We start from the raw sequence: 27,272 nt of genomic DNA on the forward strand, positions 1-27,272 counted from the left end.
CGTTTTTATACCTTTTTTTTTCATTGCATGTTTTACCTTCCCCCTTTAGTCTTTTGCAATTTTTGATTTTGGTATTCTCCTTATATTTCCCCTGCCTTAGTTTCTATTCTGTTTAATTCTCTCCCCGTGCGATTACTTGGTTATGAATCGTATATCCCCTAACTCAGCCCGAGCATTGATCAGCTGCCCGGGCTGACTTTCGTCTCCGAGAGCTGCCGAAAAGCATAGGATACAAGATAAGATAGTGATACCAGATATTGCACAATACCGGCAACAACGGAGTTTGCACTGTCCCTTTAAAGGAAAGGAGGGACGCAGAGCTTTCTCCTGAGGTCTGCACTGGCTATCGTCAATTCTACAGAGAGAGAGCTCGATCAGCTAGGACAACGGGTGCACGTTACTAGAGAAGCCTGCATAACACATCAAAGAGGCTATTGAAGCTGCCCGTCTCGGCCCGGTACTGAAAACAAAGGTAATTTTACAGCAAGATAAGCAAATAATGTTTAACCAACGAGACCTGGATGCGGTAATTAGTTTAAAAGAAATGTTTTCAAACGTGGAGGACTGGAGATTTTTTTTTTTATAGCTGTTCAAGGCTAAGGTGTTAGTTTTTTCCCCCACACCATTCTTTCTCATCGTTTCCCAATATTTATTCACAATTTTGTTTTCAACATCTTTAGATTTAGAGTGTATCTATCTGACTATTGTTCGGAAAACAAACTCTAATACATTCTTAAAAGTTTTATGTCTCTATCACAAAAGACGCCCATCACCCTTTTTTTTATAGTTTCAAACATCGGAAGGTGCCCTTTTTTTGATTGGTTTCAGAACTACAGAACCCTAGGAAAAATGCCAATGGAAGAAGAATCCAGCCTTACAAATCGAAAAGAAAATATTTAAATGACCACCAGCCGCTTGTAACTCAAATCGGGAATTGTTCAAATCATCCTTGTTTCAATCATTTGAGAATGAACACTAAAACCATGCCTTTTGGAAGTGTCGCTCTCCTTTCACGCCCCAGGCCTTTGACAAAGTGAGGTTTAAAGATCAGGTAACATGACTCCAGTCTTGGTCTGCTCGGGCATGTTCAGTGAATGATTGTTGCAGTGCAAGGGGTTGTTCCTAACCGAGCAAAATATCGGTTCGTTAAGTAAGAGTATGTAAAACAGTACTCCTTTACGTACAAGTATGTAAGAGGGGAATAATACAATGGTAATAAAATAGTAATATTCATATACAATTAGCACAAATTAAAGCGACCACATTGTTTGCACTTTTCCTAATAGAGCGATGGACATATTCGGGCTAATTCACAAAGGTATGTGGAGTACACAAAAGATAGTCCAGCAGTACTCCTTCCCATACTCCTAGATGCTTTTGTGAATTTACCCCAATGTCTTCAAAGAACACAGACTACTTTAAAGCATGCTTTGGCATATTCAGACTGTAAATGGACCTTTTTGACACACCTTCAATTAGCAAAAATCCAGATTTTGGAATAAAGAAAGCCTGCGTTATAGAAGTTTAGAAAAAAAAATAGATACTTGTTTGTATTTTCTGTCAACTGGAGAGATGTTTGAATTATATTTTACTATATGAATTAGAAAAAATGTTTGGAAGAAGTATATAAATTAAATGCATTTTAAACAGCATCTCAACTCTTCAGTTGCCATGTGAGGAGACAACCTCATCCAGTCCTTATTTACATTTTCGTCCTGGCACTTGTATCTGCTTGAATAAAAGAACCAGAATGCAAAGCTGAACCCAGAACTGGATCCTTTGCTGCCAGCTGAATTGATCTCGGTAATCCTGCTGTATTTAAAATAGACTGTCAATTCCTAATGACGAAGGATAATTTGGGAACAATTATATTATGTGAAATGGGCTCAAATGATTGTAATATCTCTAATTTTCATGCAATTGACAGTGCAAACTATGACAGGCTACTTCTCAGAGGTCTGTGGGACTCCACTGCAACAAGGAAACCATGATAAGTACTGGCGTTGTCCCTGAAGCATCAGGATGCAGATACTAGTGGAAACTCACTGAATTTCCAATTGGCTCATTTTTAGTCCTTGACTTTCAGGGAGTAGTGAGACTGAGCAGTCAATGCTTACTCTTGAAGTTTCGATGGGAAGTATAATACTCGTTTCTGCTACCACTTGCATCTGCACAGTGTCTAAAGTTCCAGGCACTGCCATGTCTTGTATGCAAATATAAAGCTATATTTCAGTTGAGTATAAACGCCTGCGTATTGTAATATAACTCACAATACATCTGCAGAACTCTATAACAGCTTTCAAGTTTTAATGATTCCTTCTATAGTTCTCTGGGATTGCTAAAATGGCTTACGAGAGAAACGGACAAAGCAGCATTTTTCGTTTTGGGTGATACACGTCATAAGTTTTTAGTCTTGATCAATCTTATTGGGAGCAACTATAGGACTGTAAGTAGCAACTGGGCTCTCATAAGTAGTATCAGCAGTAAAGGGGTTATATCTTCTGTGAGTTATTGTCAGGGGCACAACTAGACCCAAACTGTGAAGGGTGGGGGGCTAAGCCTCCCAGCCAGGGCCGGCTCGAGCGCTGGTGGCGGCTGTTACAGCAGTCTTTTTTGGCAATCTCCTCCCCCATATCCTCCTACTCCATGAATTCCCTCAATACAACTCTACTACATTGCACCTCATCTCCCCATAGACTCTCTCTAACTTGCATTTATTTGTTTATAGTGCTATTCATAGTTCAGTCACACTCAGTTCTGTGATCTCCATGGTACACTTTCTTTGCAGCAGGCACACTAACCCTCCGTGCTACTGAATGATGAGCCAAAATTACAACTAGACAAAATTCTGAACTCTCACTAGTAGGAACATTAATCACCAGAGTTAGCTTGATATTTTTATTGTTGCATGAAAAGTACCTCATGCACAAGGAAGTTCATGTGCTTTTAAACCCAAAATTATTTTTAAGCATAGCGCCCTCCACCAAAGTCAACACCAGGTGTGCCTGCACCGGTCGCACCGCCCTAAAGCCATTCCTGCTCCCAACAATGGTAAAGGACAAGCATTTCCAGAAATGGGGTGAGAGCTAACCTCAAACCCATTATAAGAGGAAAAAGATCTATGTAAGTGGTTGGGTGTGATACTTCCTCCAAATTCCAGGAAGCAAAACAAGTTAACCGATTTCTTGTAGATAATTTAAGGGAGAGTAGATCGCTCCCCTGAGAATTTTTTGAAACTTTAGCCATCAAAATTTGCTGAAACCCGCAGATTCTTCTGGGCATTCATGAGAAATTTCAGTACTTGTGCACCAGGGAAGCCTGGCCTTTCCTAGGAGTGGATCTCGTTTTTCCAACTTTCTTAAGCCATTAATTTCTTCCACTGTACCAATGTCATCCTTTTTTCATGGGTGAGCCTCTTATGCCAAGGAATACATTCAGTATGACAGAGACAGAAATTTATCACGGATAAATCAGCCACACCCACGGGTCCCTCTAAAAATTCCATCTGGTTTACAAGGGTCAGCATTTTGCCATTGACACACCCTATAAAACGAATACAGGAAATGCCTAGCACACATACACTGACACACATTCTCTCGCTCATACATTCTCACTATGTCTTGCACTCTTTCGTACATTTGCACACTTGACACCCTGCCACTCACACTTCCATTAGTAAATATGCTTTTATTGTGTTGAAAAAGCTTACCCTGCTGCTTCTGCTATACTTGCCTTACATTTTAGTGAAACTTAGTAAAAAACATATTCTCTACGCTATTAAAAAATATTATATTGCCTTGTAAATGTTTGTTACAAGTATGATGTGAATGAAAAGTAAACTTCCTTAAAATAGCTGTAAGGGGCTTATATTTGGTTTCACATGTAAATCTAGCAGTTACAGTATTGGAAATGAACGAATCCACATTCTAGCATGTAATATCACAGCATCCAATTGATCTTATGAAATGCTTGACTTCTTCTGCAACCATGGATTTTATCCAGTACAACTTTGCATTTTTTGATTTTTTTAGACCCAACATACAATGTAAAAATAAAAAAAATAAAAATCCGTAAGTCCCAGGATAAAGCATTGTGTTGAATGGAAAGCCAGGAATGGCTGAAAGTGTCACATGATCCTCAAACTATCAGCATTCCCCAAAGCCTCAGCCCTAGTCTCCCTCCTCTTGCCATCCCACATTCTCAGTCCACTCTCCCCTCTTGCACCAGCCCCGTTGTTGCAGATGAGATTAAGTAGGCATCTAGTACTACGGAATGAGCAGGTACTCTGTGGGTACCATTGTAGAAATAGGTGCATATTCATGATAGTTGTGTAATTTTTATATGTGCAGAGTAAAAGGTGTGCTCATGTAAGTGCTGGGTGATGTTGAATAGTGTGCGTTAGTGCAACGTGAGGGGTGCAAGTGTAGAGTGAAAAATGTGCTGATGTTTCGGATGAGCTGCAGGAATGCAATGAGAGGAGTGGCCATGTGCATGTCACGTGAGAGGAGTGTGTGCAGAGTGAGAGGAGTCAGTACAGGCTGATGTGAGCGGTGTAAATGCAGGGCAAGTGGTTTGCCTGTGTTTTTGGTCAGGGTGTGCGGCGAGAGTGAAGGGTAATCTGTGAGAGTGACTGGTGAGTGTATGGTGTGAGGAGTTAGTGCAGAGTGAGTGGTGTGTCCCTACAAGTTCCAACAGATTATTGTCCCTGTGTGCAGGCAGGATGAACAGACTGCCTTTATGAATGCAGGCTGGGAGGTTTGTCAGTGTTAGAGGAGGAAGCACAGTTTGCATGGTGTGATTGCAGATGAGTGCAGTGCCCATGTGAATGAAGGGTGAGCTGTGTTAGTGACAGGAGTGCCTATGTATGTGCACAGTGAGCAATGTGACAGTGTGAGAGTAGGGTGAGAAGAGTGACTGCAGGGTGAGTTACGTGACGTATGAGTTTGGGTGTGGGTGAAAGTAGAAAGTGGGAGGAATGAATGAATGAATGCATGGTGAGTGATATGCTTGTTTGAGTGAAATTGCAAAGTGAGCCATGAGAGTGACAGGTGAGTGAAGTGTCCCAAGTGCAGGGAGAGTAGTGTGCTCGTGTAAGTGCAGGTTGAAAAGCATGAGTGCATGGTGAGTGGTGTGAGTGCAATGCGATCACTGTGAGGCCAGTTTCCAGTGAGCTTGCAGTCCCGCAGCTGACCAGCTACACCGAAGCTGCGAGCAGTGAAGCAGCCTGCCGCCGCCGCTCTGCACCATGCTGACGTGGATTCCACTGCTCAGCTGAACCTCTCTTCAGTCCCCCTTGGGGGGCACCTAGTTGCGAGAAGCAAGACAAGGTGGTAAGGCCGCGAACGAGCCTGCCAACTGCGTCAACTTTGTCCATGCATCCCAGGCAGCCTCAAGGCGACGAGTGCGGCTGTCATTAGAGGTGGTTGCTGAGTGTGTGCCGGGGGAACCAGCGGAGATGGCCCAATTAGGTTGGGTGCAGCCTGCGGCTTCCATCCCAAGTGCCCCGCTCGTTTGCCTGCTATGTCACACTGCCACGTGGGAGCCAGAGGGAGCCAGAGGCAAAGAGGAGCCAGAGGGGCATCTCCACTGCCATCAAGTAGCTGCAGAGTGCCACTTAGTGCCACAGATAGGGGGCGGACAGCTCGGGGAGGCTCAATCCGCAGCTTTTAGAGGCATTTAGTGGCAGGAGCTGCCATCAGACATCTGCCCCCCCTACCATCTGCAATTTGCCAATCCACCAAGCTTTTCTGGCCTTTCTGGATTTTCTGGTCCCTCTGAACCCCTCCTTTCCCTGTGCTGTTGGCAGCTGGGCTGGACCAAGGGTTTTCCAGGAGCCCAACGCAGCTCAGGGGTGCAAGGAAACCCCCTGGAACACCATTAGGCAGCTGAGGACCTGCTGGTGCCCTCATTCACCAACATCCCACTTAACTCCACCCGACCGGCAGACACAACTGTATCAACCCCAGACCCTCCACGTCCACAACTTTGGTCATCACCCATCCCGCCCAGACCTTCTGAAGATCCACCAAGAGGGCGGGAAGGCAGTGGTATCCTATCTGAATACACAAGAATGCCGCTTATTCACTTGACCCGCAACAGAGTGCTACCCCAGCCAAGGTCCCTCAACTACGCTCCCTAAGCCCCAGCCAATCACCTGGGGAGGAGTCCGCAGATAAACCTATAAGTGGGGCACTCCCCAAAGAGCAAGTCAGAAGCACCTGGGCCTCCCTCCTAAACACGATTCAACTAGCTGTGGAGGCGCTCAAATATCAGTCTGAAAAGATGGATATCCAACTTTCACTCTTGAACACCTTGGCTCTGTTCTCTGCAGGCATCGATGAGAAATTGGGGTCCCTCAAAGGCCTAATTATGAGGGCTCAATCTGAGGCTCAACTCCACTGCGACTGTAGCTACATAGTTGATAAACTTTCCACCCTGCCCTCCATGTTACACAACCTACTAATGGAGATGAGAACCGCAATAATAGGACCTGAAAATAATCCGCTAAGTAGCAGCACAATGGAAACAGGGCCGACCGAGGGGCATCAGGCAACCCTGAACAGCGGGTCGCTGAGCCACTTAATGGCGACACCAACAGAGAAGGAAAGGCTGCAATCAGAAAATTGCTGAGAAGCCCCCAATCTTCTTCCCAATCTTCTCCCGTCAACACACACAGCTGCCCACTAAACTTGGTTCAACCAATTTTCAAACCTGAGACCTCCTGCCGAATAACTATCTGGACCAAGGGAGTCCCTTTTTTTTTTTTTACAAAACCCTGAACAGGAGCTCAAGCCAATCAAAAGAGACAATGGTAATGGGAACCTAACTTCATCAAAAAGAAGAGAAGGCTCTCAAGAGCAGCAGCCAACCGAGGCCTGAACAACCAGAACCAAATGGAGGATCTCTGCCCCCCATCACAATCCCAGATCAACCACGACAATCTACAGTAATGGATTGGCCCAGACCAGTGTCACTGGGGGCAGCCTCAAAGAGTTCTAAGCCACAAAAGGTTATAAGCAAGGAGATCGGCACTGAATTCCTCAACAGCAAAATTGGGCAGCCGTGGATGGCAATGCACAATCCGGAAAACCTGCCCTTACCGGCCATCCTCACGTCTGGAAGGCTCCTTGTAGATCAGAGTGAGAATCATGCAGCTCTGCCCGAACAGAATGCACCGCACCCCCTTAAGCATCTCTCGACGGAGGCAGGCTCTGGACCAATAACACTCGAGATAGAGCCAAGGAATATAGCTGCAAGTTTGCTGAGTAATGGCTGGGAACCCCTGCTAAAGGCAGTACTACCAAGTAGCCGCCTTCCTGGCACCCAAGCCAGTCAATGACCTCTATCAGAAAACTCATTAGAAGGGAGACATGCAGATGGCCACTCATGCCACTCTCCTCTACTCCATGTTTACATCAAAATGACTTCAGGACACCCTGAACAGTATTCTAAGGCTACTGCAAGCGATTCCAACCCTCACTGATCTGAGCTCAACTGACATACTCTTGATTGAATTCATTTGCCCCGCAGACCCTTCAATTCCAGAGACCACAAAGGCCACTTGGAAATCAGCAAAAGTTGCCCAGGAGGTACTAGCTGGACAGGGCACCTTCAAAGCCTGGGGGATATATAATGCTCAGTATCTAACTTGGGCGTATCCAGCACCTTTTTTGACCCCAACTTTGGGGCCAGCAAACACAAACCAACAGGGGGGTCTAATTTCAGTGCTTAGAGGGGCACTAGGCCAATCACCTCAGCGGGGGGCCAACCTGAGGATGGACAGACAAAACAGCTCCTGCGCAGCACTGGTCACACAAAGCAAACCGCCCGCCTTCAGCTCAATCATCCGGACAATAACCATCTCCGCAGGAAGGCTATGATGATCAACACAAAATGGTCTTAGGGATAGAACAGACGCCAACCTTCTCCACTTATGCTTGTGGAATATTTACAGCTTGTTTCCCAAAATCAAGGATCAAAACTTCTTACAGTATCTCAAACTTTTCAACATAATCATGCTGCAGGAAACATGGCTCATATTACCGCATCACATCCTAGGCTATATGTGTTTCTTCACACCGGCCACAATGAGCAACAAATATGGACACCGCTCAGGAAGGCAGTTGACCTTTGTCTCCACAACGAGAGTCACCTCAGTGGCTCTGGTTGGCCCCCTTGCACCGGCTACCTCTGCAGTGAAGATTTCCCTCTCTATGGCGGGCAAGATGAGTTGGTCCTTGTCAACACTTACGCCAACCCAAAACGGAAAGCCAAAGATTCAGAGAACTTAACAGCCAAAGTATCTAGTTTCATAACTGAAATGAAAACCCAATATTTCATCGTAACCAGAGACTTTAATCAACATCTCCTTGGCACATGGGGTGGTGAAGAGACCGCCATCCTCACTTCACTCTGCAACATCCCGCCAAATCTGCTTCATCACCTGCGAACAAGATCTGGAAAAAAAACACGTCTCTTGGAAGACCTAGAACGTCTAAATCTAAGGGCTCTCAATGGCAGTTTCCCTGAGGATTCTCCCCCTGCTCCCTCACATTACACTAATTCATCATGCTCAATTTTAGATTACACATTCGCAAGCCTTTCTTTGTTTCCCTTTATTCATGGGTTCAGAATGGGGGACAAGAGGGACAGCGACCATCATCCACAGGAAATACTACTGTCAGCCACCGCAACCTTCGCCACCCAGCAAGAACTAGCTTTGGGGCCTACCTAGACTTCAAATTTAAGGAGGATCAATTGCGCTGCAACAAATACTGAGTCTCTGTCAAAAACAGCAACTAAGCTTTTTCAATCAACACTAACAGGTACAACTGACTGAACAGAACACTGGGAACACTTTACTGCAAAGCTCTTAAGCCTCCGGGGCACAACACTGCCAAAAGCAGACTCTTGCTGGATAACTGGCCTGAGAATCAGGATCCCCAAAGCTCAAAAGGACCAACAAAAAACACTCAAGAAATCAATAAACTTCACCCTAAGGTGCTTGTGGAGACATCCAGGGGACTTAAGCGGCCGCACATTCTTGCAAGACCGATGGAAGCTTCTAAAGAAACTAAACTGGGAAATCAAGAAAGAGCAAGAAGATGAAATCTGGGTACAACTGCTCCATGATGCTAATCACATCGACAGCGCCCCATCCTGGAAAATGGTGAATGCTATAATCCGCCCACATCACAAGGGAATCTCATCCCACATTTTGGGGGAAATATGTCTCAAATTTCTATCCGAGCACTTTAACAACAGAGCCAGGGACATATGCTCAATGGACCAAAACGGACGCACGCCACGAGATTGCCCGGAAGCAGGCCCGAGACAACGCGGGCATTGAACATTCCTGATCCAGCAAAATTATCAGGGCGCGAGTCAGGCGACTCATTCCCATCGACAATCAAGCAGCATCTCATAAAAAGGGAGGAGAGGGGGCTCCGGGCCCAAATGGAATCCCACAGGCCCTGTTCAAACACAAATGAGCCGTCTGGGCTAACTTCCTGTAACCTCTATTTTCGGAAATCCGGTCACAAGACAGCATACCCGAATCATGGAGAGGCTCAACGATCGAGCCGATCTACAAGAGTGGCGAGAAGGCCCGACCTAGCAACTATCGCCTAGTGGCCCTGATTGACAACGAGGCAAAGTATTTTGCAGGTACCATCTTGGAGGATCTCATAGCCTGGGCAGACTCCAACAAAATAGTCCCCACAAACCAGACCGGCTTCTGAAAAATGACTGGTACGACAACAAACATCCAAGCACTCTCTCTTCTTATCGATGCAACCAAAACATCCAACTTGCAACTACATTTATGCTTCATTGACTTTAGTGCGACTTTCGATAATGTTGAAATGCGGAAACTCTGGGAGAAGCTGGCATGCTGGGGAATCCCTTAGGACATCTTGGACAGCCTGCTTCTTCTACACACTGACACCTGGGTACAGGTGAAACTGGGAGACGGAACTTATCTCTCTAGAAAAGTCCCTACAACCAAAGGCCTGAAGCAGAGTCGCGTGCTGGCACCCACTCTGTTCAACCTCTATTTGGCCAACCTCCCTCAAGCTCTCAACATCAGCAACGCACATGCACCCAGGCTCGGAGGAAAACCACTGACAAACCTTATGTATGCTGATGACGTGGTGCTGCTCAGCCATACATATGTTGGTCTTCAGCATCTACTAGATGAACTGCAGAAGTTCACTGTAGGAAACTGGCTCTATATATACTACACCAAAATTAGGTATAGTGTGTATAGAGTCCAGGTGGCCCCAGAGGTAGGAAGAGGTTAAAGTTAGATAGAACCTTACTCTCTATTTGTGGTAGAGTGGTCGAGCAGTAAGGCAGTATCAGAGGACAGTGTCAAGCATTTGATGTACACAGTCAGCAAATGAATTCACACACTCAAGGACTGAGCTCTAGACCAATTGTTTTTGAATAAAAAATATACTGTTGTATTATCTTTAGAACCAAGCAAGCCTGGCACAGGTAAGCAGTAAGTACTTTACAGTAATAAGTTGCTGAATGTAGAACAGTGTGGAAATGCAATAGGACTTGTACTTTGTTTGATTTACAGGGGATGCAGTAGGTTGCAATACTTAGCAAATACAGTACATTGAAATGAACAGGCTTTTTCAGTAAGTTACAGGTAGGTTACTTTTTACATTACTTTTATAACTCAGTGCTGGATACCTAGATTCAGCACTGGGACATTTCCTGCAAACAGGTAAGTAAATACGTTTTGGTTATTCATGCGATTTTTAAAGAATATTTTTAGATTTCAAAACCCAGCACTTTGACAATCTTCTTCCAAAAAGTTTCTATGTTATCCTATGGAGGAAAAACAGGTTATCGGTTCACATGTAAGTTATTGACTGTGAGAGTTAAGGTTCTGGGGTTAGACTCAGGGGTCCCCCAGGGTCAGCGGCACTAGGGCGTCCAGGTGCAGAGTGTTGAGGCCCAATGTTATCCAATGGGGGATAGGGGGCCTTAGGTTGGTGGCTGCTGGCAAGGAGGCCACTGGGTTGTGGGAGCAAAACTCCTAGGGTTTAGATCAGGGCAAATGGGGAAACAAAGTAGCACAAAAGGTGCACCCTCAGCGGCACTGAAGCGGCCGGGTGCAGAGTGCTGTTTCGACGTCGGGCGCACTGTTGTTTTCAATAGAGAACCTCTGGTTTGCAAAATCACTGCAGGGAAATGAGATGAAGGATGAAGGACTTCTGGGTGTGACCACCACTTCGAGAGGTAAGTTGGGAAGTTAAGGGTTGGTTAGGCACTGTTGGTTTGGGCACACAAGGCCGTGGGGCGTCGGGGCAGAGGTGCCTTTTGGGGTTGAATCTTCTTACCAGCTCCTGGTCGCAGTTAGGGGGGCCTTCTGGATTTAGTCTGCAGGCGTCAGCTGGAGGCTTGAGGCAGGCCAGGGGTTGCCAGATCTCGGGTCAGGATCGCCGGGGTGACCTCCTTGTGGTGTTTTTCCACTCGAGCCAGGTTCGGCGGATGCAGAGTGGGCTGGAATCATGGTTTCGGGCTGCTGCCAGAGGTTGCTGTTGAACAAATCCGGTGTTCACGGGAGAAGCAGTCTTTGGAAGTGAAGGCAGGCAGGTCCTCTGGAGATTTCGAGGTTGCTGGCTGCAGGACACACTGGGATTTTGCAAGAGCAGGTTCGAGGGGAGACCAGACTGTAGGGCTGGGGCCAAGCCAGTGGGCGTCTTCCTCCTGTTAGTTGGCTGTGCGGCTGTTCGGTCCTTCTTCTTTTCTTCTTGTCATTTCTGGATCTGAGGAAGCAAGGTTCAGGGTGCCGCCTAGATACTAGATTTAGGGGTGTTACAGGTAGGTAAAGGGCAGGGACCAATGGGTCCCTTCCCTGGGGTAGGTTCACCCCTATTGTGCCACCCTCCAATGGGAGGGGGCAGGAGCCTGTCCCTGGTTGGTTGGGTCCCCCCATCCTCAAGATGGCGGGGACTCAGAGTTGTGCTTCACCTCGCCTCCCCCACTTCTCAGTTTTCAGTGTAGCCATTATGGTGCTGTGGAGCTCATAATGACAAACTCCCAGCACCATATACTCTTAATGGCAGCACTGCACTTACAATGCCCAGGAATGGACTTGGGCACTGTAGGGGTACAGGGCTCATGCACCTGTACCCTCACCACTGGCATAGTGCACCCTGCTAGAGGGGTGACTGATCTATGCCAGGGCAGTGGTTTGTAGGCATGGCACACAGGCATGTTTGCCATGTTGACTCTTCATTTTGTTCTGCACCAAGACAGGCATCCTGCAAAGGCAGTGTGTGAGTGTCAGGGTACAGGACCTCTAAGGGTGACACAATAAGTGCTGCAGCCCTTAGAGGCCTTCTCTGGTCACAGTGCCCTGGGTACCTGTGGTACCATTTACCAGGGGCTGACCTGTGGCCAGAGATGCCTATTGGGTTTAGGATTCAATGCAATTTTTGGGAAGGAACATAGGCCCTGGGTACCTGATTAGCGGACCCCTGGGCACACTCAGTCAAAGAACATCAGCAATTCAGCAAAAAGTGGGGGCATACCATGCAGAAAGAGGGCACTTTCTCACATTCGCCGCAGAGAATAGTCTAAAAATTAATTTCAAGAAAACTCAAACTATGACGGTAAACAACAGAAGAAGGCGGCAGAAGAGGTGGCACCTGGGAGGTGCTCTTATTGAACCCACCACTGATTACAAATAATTCAGTGTCAATTTTGATAAGGAAGGGGCCTTTATGCACCAGGAAGAAGAGATCAGAAGGAGAGGCCTGGTCGTAGCAATAACGCTGAAAACCCTGTCTTCAAAACTGACAGGGCCCTCACTATGCCCCCTCCTGAAGGTAGCACAGGCCAAGTTACTCCCCACATTAACTTACGGCAGTGGAGCAATGCGTGGGAGTGATGCCAATCCACTGGACAACTCCCTGATAATGGCATATAGAACTATGCTCAGCCTCCCGAAATATACTTCACCAGCTCAGATAAGGCTGGAGTTCGGCTTAGTGAAACAGTCACTGGACAGGCATGGCGCTTACATCATCTGCTGGAACAAGATAAGACTCTCTGCCTCAAACACTCTAAACCAGCTGCTATGGCAAGAACTCCAGCATAGGGATACCTCTCTGGGCAGACACTACCTTCAAGAATTCCTTGAAATCACAGGGCTCACTAATCTCTGGAACACTGAGCTATAACACACATTCTTCAAAAAATTGGTCTGGAAGTCAGTAAAACAAATCTGACGGCTGGAAGACAAGGCTCTGTTCTTAGCCAGATCTTATGCCTGGATGACCCTGAACTCTTATAAATCATCTGCACCTCAAAAATACTTCAATCAGAGTTACCCAAAGACTCTCAAGATAAAGTTTTTAGAGCACCTCATGGGCATTCTACAGTGCGCCGAACACTTTCTACCACAACAGAGGGCATGCTCACCAGACACGTGCAGTCTGTGCGACACAGGCCCAGGAGACATTCTGCACTTAATCTGCACATGCACGGCACTGCAGCAAGAGAGGATACAGCTGCTAAATTTCCCACTCAAGCAGTTAGGGATCTGCACCAGGCGGCAAGCGGTGCTGGCATGTTTCGACTCAGAGGGCCACATAATTGAACTGTAGAGTGGACACATTTCTCAGACTAGTAAAACAAAAAATGAATCAACATCATAGGAGCTCACAAGCTGCTCTAGTATTAAGCGGACAATGAAAAACCTGACATGCCAACTGGAAGCTGCTTCCTTAGAACTTAATTATAAAAAAAACTTACAAAAGCGCCCACTGAGATGGGAAATTCTGTCCTGTCGCTCAGCCATCAGGAGCCGCCTCCTGATAAGAACGCAATCTCTGCACTCTGCCCTGTGGTTGTTTGGCACTATTGCCTTATACAATAGATGCCAACTGCAGGCCACGCTAATCATTATCATCACAGTCATGTAGTACTGCAGTGTACACGTTTTGGGGCCTTTGTGTTATTTTTTTTCTTGTTTTTTTTTACTGTTTTTTACTGTTTTTACTATCATACCTTTGGCATTCACTGAATGGTTTTATCAGTCTTGTAAACTTGTATGTAAGAACGGAGCAGCACTTTTTTCATGTGTATCAATGTTTTAATGTTGAACCATAATGACTTTTTTTATCTTGATAGCACATAATAGTGCAATGGTTTTTAATAACTATGCAGAATAAAATAAACCTAAACTTAAAAATCTGTGAGTGCAGGGTGAGCGGTGTGCTCATGTTACTGCAGTGTAAGTGGACGGAGATCAGCTTGAGTTCATGGCAAAGGGCATAAGTGCAGTGTGGTTGCTGTGAGTGTAGGGTGAGTGGTGTACTTGTGTTAGGGCAGGATAAGAGGAGGATGCACGGTGTGAGTACAGGGTAACAGCGTGAGTACAGTGTGATCGCTGTAAGTGTATGGTGAGTGGTGAAAGTGACAAGTTAATGGAGTGTCCTGTGCTTGCAGGCTGAGCGGTGTGCTCATGTGAGTGCAGGGTAGGATGAGGGTGAGGGTGAATAGCGTGAGTTAATGGTGAGCAGTGTGATTCCTGTGAGTGCAGGGTGAACATCAAAGTGAAGGGTGAGTGGTGAAAATGAGGAGGGTGTTGTCTGAATGCAGGATGTATTCCCAATCACCTGGAGTAACTTGGCGTTGTATTGACGGCTGGCTTAGGGTTTCAGATACAAGTTAAACTATTGCTATTATGGCATCAATCAGGGATGGAGGGTGGAGGAAATAATGTGCTGATCCTGCAACAAACTTAGGGGCATATCAGCAAGGGCTCTATCTCTGCTTTTTTGGCTTTAAAAGCCAAAAAAGCAGAGATAAAACTAGCGCCCTATCAACAACAGGGTGCTAACACGCAAATTTGCATGTTAGCACCCTTTTACTCTACGCTTCCCCTTGCATCTCTAATGAGATGCAAAGGGGGCGTTCCAGAGTAAAATAATAGGAGAAATGTTGCTAAGCGACATTTCTCCTATTATCAAGAATGTCGCTAACCCTGTTAGAGACAAAAAAAGCAGCGCTAACCGCGGTTAACGCTGCTTTTTTACGTCTGCTAATTTTCAGACTTAGCCATGATATCCTATGGAAGGAGGATATCATGGCTAAGTTTGCCTGTCCCTGTCAACAAGGTAACGTGTGATTATCGCTGGGTTTCCAGCGATAATCTCACGTTAGCCTGTTAGCGTGTAGATTTTTAGCGCTATTGAGATAAGCGTTGCTAATAGCACGCTATCTCAGCGATAGAAATTCACGCTAGCCGGCGATAATTATCCTCACGCTAAGAGCGCTGAGCGATAATTATCGCCGGTTGTTGTTGATATGCCCCTTAGGTCTCCAGATTAGGGTTGCCAGTTGATTGTATTTATACCAGCACCACCAGTATTTTGATGTCCCAGCCAATACAATAATAAGCAAAGTCACCGGTATTTTTAGCATACTTCAAACAGTAAATATAAATATCACTCTTAAATGTGCTCTAGGGCTGCATTAATATCCATGACTAATAATTAAAGGAAAGAAACACGGAAAAGTCATGTTTCAGTAAAATACATACCATTTTATTTACAGCCCAATTTAGTGTCAAGGCGCGGCCTTTGCAGACTCTTTAAACAACAACCAATGGCTGGTATTTTTCTCTGGGAAAGATGGCATCCCTACTCCTGAGATGTCTTTTCACTAAATGCATTATTCCACTGTGGAAGTAAAAATTGAATACAAATGTAAGGAATAGGCAGAATGTGGTCTCTGGAGGTACTGGAAACTGTGAAAAATGCAAAGCCTTGTTAACGAGTTCACAAAGATATGTAAATGTTCTTTTAAAGACCTGTGAAAAACTTGGGTGTGGTAGACATAAGACTCCAGACACTGCCCAGTAAAGCGCACAGCAGCTCAAGTTGCAGCAGCCTGGGCTGAGACACACGACCGGAGCGGTCGCGGATTGGGGATAAATCCCTTTTAGCCCTATAGAGGTTGCGCGCCTGGTCAGTGTAGTCACTGTAGTGATAGCCTGGCCAGGGTGCAGGCTCAAGGGGAGGCCCCACCAATGGACATTTTCCAGGGGCAGCTCACGGGCTGTCTTTTGATATAAGGGGTGGAGAGGGGCCTGGGCAATTTGTGTCATTCAACGTGGCTTGCAGGGTTAGCTTTTTGACCTTGCTCACACTCACCTTTGGCCATGCAATGTAATCTTGATTCATGTTGGCCAGTGGCAGGACTTTCTAGATCAAAGTTCCTCATTACATTGCACTAAACACTTTATTCTTTTGGTTGAATTAAGCCTTTCTCTCTACATGCTGTGTAGTACATCTGCTTCTCCCTTCAGATTGCAGCAGCAACAATTCTTTTCCACAGTCAGGAGCATATTGCCTATTCCTCCTGGATAGGCAGACAGATTATAACAGTTTATCATATATATAGGAGTGTATGCCTTGCCTAGCTCTTTACCCTTCTGGCCTTGCTCCCGTCCCTTCCCTTTTCCAACTTTCTGTTGCCTCCCTGGTCCCTGCTCCCTCATTCCCCCGTCATTGCTTTCGGTCTTGTCTCTTGCTCATGTTACCCCTAGCCTCCCTTCACCCTGTTCATTGCTTCCTTCTTGCCCCACCTTTCCCCACTTTCTAGAGCCTGCAGATGAGCAATGTTCTGGTGGTCCATTTAAATCGATTTGAGGCTCTGTGACACATTACACCATATCAAAGATTGTGGGTGAGCAGTCTAATGAGCTTCATTTTAGCATCTTAGGCATGGTTTTAGTCCCCTTAAAGTTGACGGTTACTTATTTCTTTCTTTCAATGTGCGCTTAATTATTTTTTTGCTATTAAAATATATAAAATGTCAAAGTTTTATTAGAACAGTCGGTGCTAGACACCGTTTGAGATAGCCCTGCTCACCCCCTTAGTAGCTTGGTACGAGCAGCCAGGCCTATCTCCAAGGCACGAGTGTATAGTATTTGTAACCACGCCCACAGCGACACACAGGTGACAACACAAATGGACTCCACACGAGTTTGATAAAACGAGTATAAACTTTATATCAGAAGATATACGATCAGACCACACAATACAAAAGCCAACTTATAATAAAGGGTAATATTTGTTCCGGCTGGCTGGTAGGTTCAAATCCCAGCCACCCCTTTCACAATGCTATGCTAGTCGCAATGCTAGAATCACACACGTTGCAATGAACAAACAATAGTGCACTGCATAACAATACAATCCTGTGCTGGGCAGAGGAGAAATAATACAATGCGTTACGATACACCCCGGTACCTTGCAATGGGAGAAATAATGCAATGTGTACCGCTACAATCATGTACTGAGCACTGAAGGAATAAGGCAATGCATCACGCCCAAATCACGAACTTTGCAAGGGAGAAATAATGCAATGCGCACCGCTACAATCGTACTTTGCAAATAGGGAATAATGCAATGCGTAACTGCAATCATGTACTTTGCAATGAAGAAATAATGCAATGCGGGCCGCTGCAATCCTGTACTGTGCAAGGAAGAAATAATGCAATACGTAGCGCTACAATCATGTACTTCGTTATGCAGAAATACTGACAGTCGTCATAAGACAATCCGGCAGTTTGTTAGCAGCAATATTGGCAATGTGTATTACGACAGTCAGCCTCTTCGATAACAGTTGCCCCCCACACGGATCAACGATGACATAAATCACAGCTTCTCATTCTGGCCCCAGTACTGCCACTCCTTTGGTCAGTACGGGCCCCCCTCTGAGCCGAAACAAAGGCTAACGTCGCCAGAAGGACTGAGAGGCCAAGAGAGTGTCCCTCCAAGCCCACACCCTGCCCAGGTAGTGATCCACGATACCTGGGGGCACGACCCCACTCTCCTCTCCTCCTTCAACGGACTGGGCCTTCCGTGTAGAACTTCCTCAATGGGCCTCAGCGGCTCGGCCTGGCACCTCAGCCCCTCCGGGCACGTCGGCCCGTGACTGTTAGGAAGGTCTCAGGCGGCAGCAGGGCCCATGTACCCTATGCCCCTATAATTATGTTACTTCGGGTGCACGTTCACCACAGCACCTTCCGGGTCTCTTCTGGCACGAAGCCACCCACACAACGCTGATGAGTCTTTATGCCGACTCCGAGTGCACGTTCACCAGGCGCTCCTTCCTGTGGTCTCAGTTGGCACCAAGACACGCACACCGCGCTGCTGAGACTCACTTTCTTCTGGTGCAAACGAAGATCAGCCGATCACCTCCACAGTCCCAGGTTGCACCAAAGCACGCACACTGCTTCATTGAGACTTACTCCAACTCCGGTGCTGCGAAATCCAGGCGCTCTTCACCAACGCCTCCGGCCACACCTTGACGCTCACTGTGTCCGAGCCTCACTTCTCCTCCGGTGCACTCAACAACCAGGCGCTCTTCACCAGTGCCTCCGGAGCACCACGACACGCTTCCTGCGCGTCCGAAACTCGCTTCTCCTTCGATGCACACTTGGACCAGGCACTCCTCGCCAACGCCTCCTGTGCACCACCACATGCACCCTGTGCGTCCGAGACTACTTCACCTTTGATGCACACGCTGACCAGGCACTTTTCACCAGCGCCTCCTGTGCACCACGACACGCACCCAGCGCGTCCGAATCTCACTTTTCTTCCGTGTGCCCAAGATCACAGGGTACACCTTCCGAGGGTCTCAAGCTGCCACAACACGCCTCCACTGCGTCGCTTGAAACTTCTCTTGAAACTTTTATGTTCCTGTGTTTCCAAACATGGAGCCAGCTCACCTTGGGCCCTTGGGGTTACAAAACACAGCACAAAGCACAGTCTTCTTTAAGCAGGGGGACTTAGCGCACACAGCTCTGTCCCAAAAGCCTCTTCCTTGGTTAAAACAGCAAACGGCAGACCAGCCCCAGATCACGAAGAAAGTATTGGTCCTTCCCAGCAGTCTCTTCAGTTGTTCCTTCCTGAGCAAAGGTTCCTCTTGACCACGAAATTGATCTAAGCCTTTTCCGTCTCAATCCATTTCTATTCCAACATTCAGGGGCATCAGCTCACATAGTTATACCCCTAAATGTCGTTGAAGTTCGTTGTGCTCAGGGGTCCCTGACCCCTGCCTAAATTAGTTCTGGGTGTCGTCCTCCCAGTGTCATCTTTCTCCATTTGATACTGGGGGTGTGGATCCTTAATCACTCAGCAGGAGATGGGTCAACTGGTTTATAGCACCAGCCCAAGCCCTTTCACCTCCTGGGCTTCTCCTCCCCCTACTCTCCAGATACGGGGCAGCCTGGTGCCATTTCAACCCCCTTCATGGTAAAGACCTCTCCCAGCTCCTCGCACCTCTCAGATCCAGACAGTCAATCCACATTCAGCAGAGGCACACAGAAATGCTTGAAGCAAAAACTCAGCCACTTTCTAAAAGAGTGGTTTCTGAACACACAGTGACAAAACCACTGTCATAAAAAGATGTGTTATGCCTCGTGAGTTCATACATACTAAACTTGACCTCTCCATTTTAAACCTATGGGAAACTAGGCTAACAAACACAATACCCAGCCTCCCCCATTCTGTCCTATGGGCAGGATTGCCTTTCACCAGTGAAAAACGAAATGGAGTGTTTTTCACTGTCAGTACATAGCACACATCTCAGTATATGTCCTGCCTTTTACTTACATTGCACCCTGCCCAGGAGTTACTCAGGACCTACCACAGGGGTGCCCACTGTGTACGCAAAAGGGAAAGTAGGGCCTGACAAGTGGTTGCACTTGTTAGGACAACATGCTAACTTAGCAAACTGCGCGCATGCCCTACACTGCAGGCCTGAGTTCCCTTCTCCGCGCGCCTTTGCATTACTAGCCCTGGCACACACAGTGCACATCACCAGGGACTTTAATAGTAAGGCAAACATACCAATTATGGCCAACCAATTACCATTACACTTTACACAGGGAACACTTGTACTTTGACACTGATCAGCAGTGGCAAAGTATCCAAAGCATCTAAATTGGCAACTCTATGTCAGGAAAACGGTCTAGGGGGAAAGCAAAAAGTTTTAGGGAACTTAAGCCATAAAGGCCAAGTCCTATACACATTTAAAAAATAGAGGTGGCCATCTTGGGGTCAAACTTGTACCCCAGTGTTGACAAAAGCAACAAATTAGGGCGCAGTAAAAATATACAAATATTTATTTGTTTATAGCACGCATGTATGAGATAAGCATTGAATATAGGATTATTCAGTGTAATTTGAATGTTTAATAATCTCATTCATCCCAATTGAAGGAATAAATATACATCTAAATCTTCAATCCATGAGGTGAGAGAGAAATATATAAATTATGCCTGCATTTTAAGGTTTTGGTAACAATAGGTGTGGAAGACAGCTAAAACTATCCAAAGCCAGTGTTAGAAAATCATATATCCCCCTGTGTGCTGTTGCTATGAATTCAGAGTAAGTGAACTTGTGAACTCCCCTTACCTATAACTTTTTTTTAATAATGAAATACTAATGAATTTTATGAGGTATGTGAAGGGCAAAGTTTAAGAAGCAAACATTGGCAAAGCCAATAGGTCTCGCCTATATAAGAGCTATTGACTTTGCCAGTATGTTTAGCCATGTTGTACATCAGCGTGGTTGCTGTTCAGCATGGCAAACATGTAGTGGGGTAAAGGAGAGTGGAGTGGAGTGGCATAGAGTTGTGGAGTGGCATAGGGTGGCGTGATGTAGAGTGTTGCATAGTTTTATATAGGCAGTAGAATGTCGTGGAGTGGAGTGCTGTAGAACAGAGTGGAATGGCACAGAGGGTGTTGCGTGGAGTAGTGAAGTGGAGCAGAGTGGAGTAGTGTGTTGTAGAATAGAGTAAAATAAAGTATTATGGAGTGGCATAGAGGGAGTTGTGTAGAGCATTGTAGAGTGGATTAGTGTCACAGAGTGGCGTGGCATGGAGTGGAGTAGAGTGGCCTCGAGTGAAGTGACGTAAAGTACAGTGGTGCAGAGTAGATTGGTGTAGAGTGCATTGATGTTGAGTAAAGTGGTGTAAAGTGCAGTGCCGTAGAGTACAGTGGCGTAGAGTGCAGTGGCACAGAGTAGAGTGCAGTGGCATACAGTAGAGTAATGCAGAGTAGATTGCAGTGGCGGAGAGTGCAATAGCGTAGAGTGGCGTGGGGCAGAGTGCGGTTGGGTAGAGTAGATTGTTTCAGAGTGGAGTGGTGCAGGGTAGAGTTGAGGGTTGCAGGGTAGGGTGGAGGGTGACAGGGTAGAGTGGAGTGGTGCAGGGAAGAGTGCCAAGGTGTGGAGTGCCATGTCGTAGAGGGCAGTTCAGTGGTATAGAGTGCAGTGGTGTAGGGTAGAGAGCAGAGGCATAGAATAGAGTGGCGTAGACTGAAGTGACATAGAGCACAATGGTGTAGAGTGGCATAGCATGCAGTGCCTTAGAGTGCTACAGAGTATAGTGGCCTAGAGTACAGTGGTGCAAAGTAGTTGACATAGAGTGCAATGGCATAAGGTGGCGCAGCATAGAGTGCAATTACATGGAGTGGAGTGGAACATAGTGGAGTAGGGTGGTGTTGAGTGCAGTGGCGTAGAGTAGATTGATGTAGAGTGAAGTTGTGCAGGGTAGAGTGGAGTTGTGCAGAGTAGAGTGCAGTGGCATAGAGTGGCACAGCATAGATTGCAATTACGTAGAGTGGAGTGGCACATAGTGGAGTAGGGTGGCGTTGAGTGCAAAAGCATAGAGTGCAGTGGCATAGAGTAGGTTGATGTGGAGTGGTGCAGGGTAGAGGGGAGTGGTTCAGGATAGATTGCAGTGGCATAGACTTGTGGCATAGAGTGCAGTGTTGCAGAGTGCAGTCGGATTGAGTGCAGTGGCAAAGAGTGGAATTGTGTAGAGTGCAGTGGCGTAGAGTGCAGTGGTGTAGAGTGCATTGGAGCATAGAAGTGTCGGGTAGAATGCACTGGCATAGAGTAGTGTGTTGTATAGTAGAGAGGCATAAAGTGCTGTGCTTAGAGTGCAGTGGTGCACAGTAGATTTGAGAGGTGTAGAGTGTAGTGATGTAGAGTACATTGCGGTATGGTACAGAGTAGAGGGGTACAGAGTAGAGTGGCATAGAGTTCAGTGGTTAAGTGCAGTGGCGTAGATTGGTGCAGAGCAACGTGACGTAGAGTGCAATGGTGTAGAGTAGAGGGACATAGAGTGTTGCAGAGTTGAGGCGTAGAGTGTTTCAGTGTTGAGGCGTAGAGTGTTTCAGGGCAGAGTTTAGTGGCGCACAGTGCAGTGGTGCAGAGTAGATCGGTGTAGAGTGTAGTGGCATAGAGTGCATTGGTGTTGACTAAAGTGGTGTAGAGTGCAGTGGCCTAGAGTGCAGCAGCTTGGAATAGAGTGGCTTAGAGTGGAGTGACGCAGAGTAGACTGCAGTGGTTTCTCCTACTTTGGCCTCGTTTTTTAATTTTTTCGCCTTACTCTCACCCTTTTTTCTGAGTGCCTTCTCCTGCTTTTTGCCTTGTTTTTCACTGCTTTCTCCATGAAGCAGCTAGCAGCCCCAGCACCATGAGACCCTCGCAGGTGATTTGCCCCACTTTATAAATCATGACTGATTGATTTTTGCTGAAGATCACTACCTCTGTCTTGTTGGTGCTGAGCTTAAGACGGGGGCTTTCATCCAGTTAGCAACTTCAGGCGGCGAACTTGTTTCTTGTGTTGTGGGCCTTGTCCGAGAGGGAAAGTCTGAGTTGCATGTTTTCAGCATAAGAGAGGATGTTGATGTGTGCACAGCTGATTTTGGCCAAAAGAATCATGTATATGTTGAAAAGGGGGTGGACTGAGTGAAGAACCTTCAGGTACTCCACAGATGAGTTTGTGGGCTTTCGAGGAGTAAGGTGCGTAGCTGACAGGGGCTTCAGAGGAGTAAGGTGCCTAGCTGACACCTTGTGTTCTATCCATTAAGGAGTGGATCCAGAAGAGAGCCGGTCCTTGGATGCCAGTCTTGTACAAGCCCCCAATGAGAATGGGGTGTGAGACTGTGTCAAATGCTGCAGATAGGTACATGAGAATGAGTGCTGCCTTCTTCCCTCTGCCAAGGGTCATGCAAATGGCATCTGTGGCAGCTATGATTACTATTTCTGTACTGTGGTTGGGCCTGATTCTGGACTGAATGGCATTGATGAGCTGGTGGTTGCTGAGGTGGTCAGTGGGGTGTCTGTTGATTAGTTTCTCCAAGACCTTCACCAGGAATGATAGGAGGGAGATGTCTGTAGTTGGAAAGCGTGGCTGCGTCAGCGGATTGTTTCTTGAACAGGAGCATGACAGTGGTATGTTTGCTTCTTCTCTTACCTTAAACCATGTACCTGAGTAGGTATGGGTTGCTGCAGCACTCCACAAGTTTCCTGCTACAAGGTGTCCCTCGTAAGCCGTCCTTCCTGCAGCAGGAAATCCTAACGCCCAGTGGACCTGCTAAGCACAGTTACTTTAGTTTCGGTGGAATCTGAAGAAGGCAGAAATCTTTGCCTGGTATCACCAGTGACAATGTATTCACTTTTCATAACTACCCTTGCAAACATTTTCCCTGTGCCCAGGTCAAATGAGAATTCATACGGTAGACAATATTCGAATGCACATAGTTAAAGGGTGGAAAGGAAGCTCATTTGAGCATTGGTTGTGAATTTCACACATGTATTTGAGTAATTTATGGCTTGCAAGTTCTGACCATGTGCAAGAGGAAATTATGATTCTCCTAATTTAAAAGTGCTTTGTGAATCTGGGCCCTAGTTCTCTTTCTTGTTTACATACTGGTTGTAGTTTGTTAATCACATTGTTCCTACATCTCAGTACTTTCTTGCAGAGCTTGAGTCTTGAGCTCCGCCAAGCTCCTAGAGAGTTGAGAGGTTCTGAAGGAACCTTTAGCTCATAGATATAGGAGGTTTGGGATTGGGGAGTCCTGGCCACAGTGATTGCAAAGAATCATTTATTTTCTTTACCTCCATTTTTCATTTAGAAACGTCTTCTTAGTACTCTTTCTGTAATTACCGAAGTGCTGCCCGAGGCCAAGCTTGGGTGTCTTGCATTAGTGGATCATCTGAGGAATTCCTTATAAAGAGGAGTGAAACTTTGTATTCATAGTGTTTTATCCTCATAAGAAAAGTGCCAAAGGCAAAATGTGGTAGATAGCACAGTATGTTTTGTACATTTATAGCACAAAAAGGCCATTTTGGAAGAGAATACCAGGAACCGTTTGGACTACCACCCTTCTGCTAATGGGTGGCTGTAAGTTTCCTTTTAAAGAGACGGCAGGGCTATCTGGATATATAACGGAGGATAACTGCACCAACAGTCACCACTGAAATGCAAGAGGTGGGCCTTTGTCGTACTTACACAGAGTGCTGGGTGAGTCATGCTGTATATGAGTGTGTACCTGCAGATACACTCTTTATTAGTAAGAGCATGTGGTCTCAACCAGAGCTCTGACTTTTTAACACAAATTACAGTGAGATTCTGCAACAAGTCTGGACATATTTAGACAGTCACTGCACCGCATCATGCAATTCATTCCACTAACTTAGTTTAAATTATGACCAATAACGAGGGTGTTTAATTATTTGTTGACCAATAAAGGCACTTTACTGAAGATTAAGTAAAACTTTAACTGCAATGTGTCCCAACTGCCACACATGGAGCCGGGGTTTGGGGATTTCATAATGCTGCTGCCATACAAGTGGAAGAAAACAAAATTTGTAGGAGACTGTTGAACCTTCCGCCAGCAAGTGCCAATTTTCTTTTGTGCTCCGAACTGAACCTAGAGTACATTTCATACACTATTAAACTGGCACCCCTCCTGCTTTGGGTGAGCATATGGAGTAATAGCGAGGCAAGTTTCAATAGGGCAGTTATTAAGGACTGTCTCGAGTTGGATAAGGGGCTCCCCATTCCCTGGCAGAACTATATCCGTAAATCACTGGCTGATATTGGTCTTCCTGATTTGTTTAGTACCCCTGGTTTAATTACTAAGACTGAAAAATGGTGGTCAAGTAGAGGTTTGCTGAACGTACCTCCTCACAGAGGATTCAGAAGGCTATTAGTAAACACAATATTTGCCATTGTTATTCCATTTCTGCCACACATGATACTGGTATGCATCTTATGCTAGAGTTAACACGCTGGGAGAGGTATGTCCTTTTTAGGTTCAGGTCGGTTGGTTTGGCGTTTGGGAGAGGTCTGTCCTTTTTAGGTTCAGGTCGGTTGGTTTGTCGTTTAGCATATTTTTATGAAGGGGCTAATGTGTGGGGTAGCGTGCTGACTCCCTTGTCCCTGTAATGGGAAGGCGGAACAATCCTTGGTACATTTTATATTTTTCTGCGGCTTCTATTGTAAGTATTTTCAGCTTTGTCTTAAACCCACATTGAAAAAGTTAGCCTTTCAGAAATGAAGGGAGTCCTTAACCTTCCTTCAACGATTAAACAGCCCTGATATCTGTTATAGCATGTGTTTTTTATTTAAGATGGCTACTCGCAGCAGAACATCCATGGAGGGGAGCTAGTAGGGTAGGTGAGGCATCTAGAGAGACAATTTCATACTCTTTTATTTAAATTTGCTGTATGTGATGGATTGATGTGATTTTAAAGCTTTTAGCTAATCATGAATAAATTCAGAATGTTATTTTTGATACTGCATTTATTTTATAGGTTTTCTATTTGTGTTGTTTTTACTCTGCTTTTATGATCAAATAAAGATCTATTGAATTAACTGGTGATTTAAAATTAAATTTTAATAGACAAAAATTTGCTAATTCTTGCAGGTGACCTACAGTACAGAAATTATGGCGGTTGATCTTACTTACCCAGAAGTGATGATTGCACTTATAACTTTTGCACTAGTCTTCAAGGTCCTAAGAAACATGAAAAGTGAGGGTAAAACTCCTCCAGGGCCATGGGGACTGCCAGTTTTCGGAAATATATTTCAGCTTGGGGCTCTGTCTCATATCGCCCTTTCGAAAATGGCAAAGCAATACGGAGATGTGTTCCTCGTCCATCTTGGATCTGTGCCAGTCCTTGTTATCAGTGGTCAAGAAACCATCAAAAAAGTACTGGTGAGGCAAGGAGACAGCTTTGGTGCCAGGCCAAAGTTGCACTCGCTGTCTTTGATGGCAGAAAGCAGCATTTTGTCGTTTGCCCCATACTTTGGAGAAATGTGGAAGGTTCATAAGAAACTTGCCAAAAATGCTCTACGGACATTTTCAAAATCCGAAGCAAAAACATCCACATGCTCTTGTCTTCTTGAAGAATATGTGTCTGCTGAAGCAGTGGGACTGGTGACAACACTGTCTGAGCTCACAGAGAGAAAAGGTTATTTTGATCCCAGTGGAGAAATCACCCTTGCTGTTGCCAATGTTGTTTGTGCTCTCTGCTTTGGCAAGCGATATGATCATACAGATGAAGAGTTCATTGGTATGGTAGAAAACAACGAGGAAGCGCAAAAAGCAGCCGCTTCCGGGGCTGCAGCTGATTTTATTCCACTGATACGTTATTTGCCTCTGCCAGGCCTTAAAGCGCTGACAGAAAGCGTTAGGCGTTTTCAGAACTTTGTCAAGAAACGTATTGATGAACATTATGCGACTTGCGACGAGGTAAGTCACTAACTATGTGAGTTGGACTATTGTCTGGATTTTAGTTGGATCTCTCAATTTTTGTAACGTTGGTGGCTTAAGTTATCCATCTTTACCCATTAAGTATTTTTTACATAATCTATTTATTTTGGGGTAGTCGGTTTGAAAACACTGTTTTGTTCAAAGTGCAGCTAATATGGGCCACTGAATGCAATTTCCCTTTATGAATAAATTGTTGATAAAATAATGGCAAACCTTGAAGGTCAATAGATGTCTGAGTGGTATGTGAATGTGTGTATAAGTGTCTGAGTGGGTATGTGAGTGTGTACATGAGTCTGTGACTGGATCTGTGACTGGGTGCATAACTTTGAGAGTGGGTGCATGAATGTTTGAGTGGGTCTGTGAGTGGGTGCATAAGTTTCTGAGTGGGTATACAAGTGAGTACAAGACTGTGTGGATATACAAGTGGGTGTAAGAGTCTCTGAGTGGGTATGTAAGTGGGTGCATGAGTCTCTGAGTGGGTATGTAAGTGGGCACATGAGTCTCTGAGTGGGTCTCTGACTGGGTGTTTGAGTCTTTGGCTATATGAGTAAGCACATGAGTCTCTTACTGAGTCAGTGACTGGGTGTAGCACTGTCTGAGTGGGTATGGGAGTGAGTGTATGAGTGTCTGAGTTATACAAATGGGTGTATGAGGGAGTGGG

The 27,272-nt window shown here is 45.8% G+C and overlaps 1 protein-coding gene across 1 annotated transcript in view; it reads left to right on the plus strand.

Moving 5' to 3' along the window:
* Positions 1 to 276: 276 nt before the first annotated feature.
* Positions 277 to 27,272, plus strand: part of LOC146866027 (cytochrome P450 1A1-like) — a 133,803-nt gene continuing 106,807 nt past the window's right edge. Inside the window, exons 1-2 of the mRNA XM_085633045.1 lie at positions 277 to 472; positions 25,763 to 26,590. Of these exons, the coding sequence (XP_085489171.1) occupies positions 25,784 to 26,590 (807 nt within the window). The 5' untranslated portion in view covers positions 277 to 472; positions 25,763 to 25,783. The remainder of the gene's footprint in view (positions 473 to 25,762; positions 26,591 to 27,272) is intronic.

The sequence above is a fragment of the Triturus cristatus genome, chromosome 2_1 (genome assembly GCF_964204655.1).
Source record: "Triturus cristatus chromosome 2_1, aTriCri1.1, whole genome shotgun sequence".
NCBI lineage: Eukaryota > Metazoa > Chordata > Amphibia > Caudata > Salamandridae > Triturus > Triturus cristatus.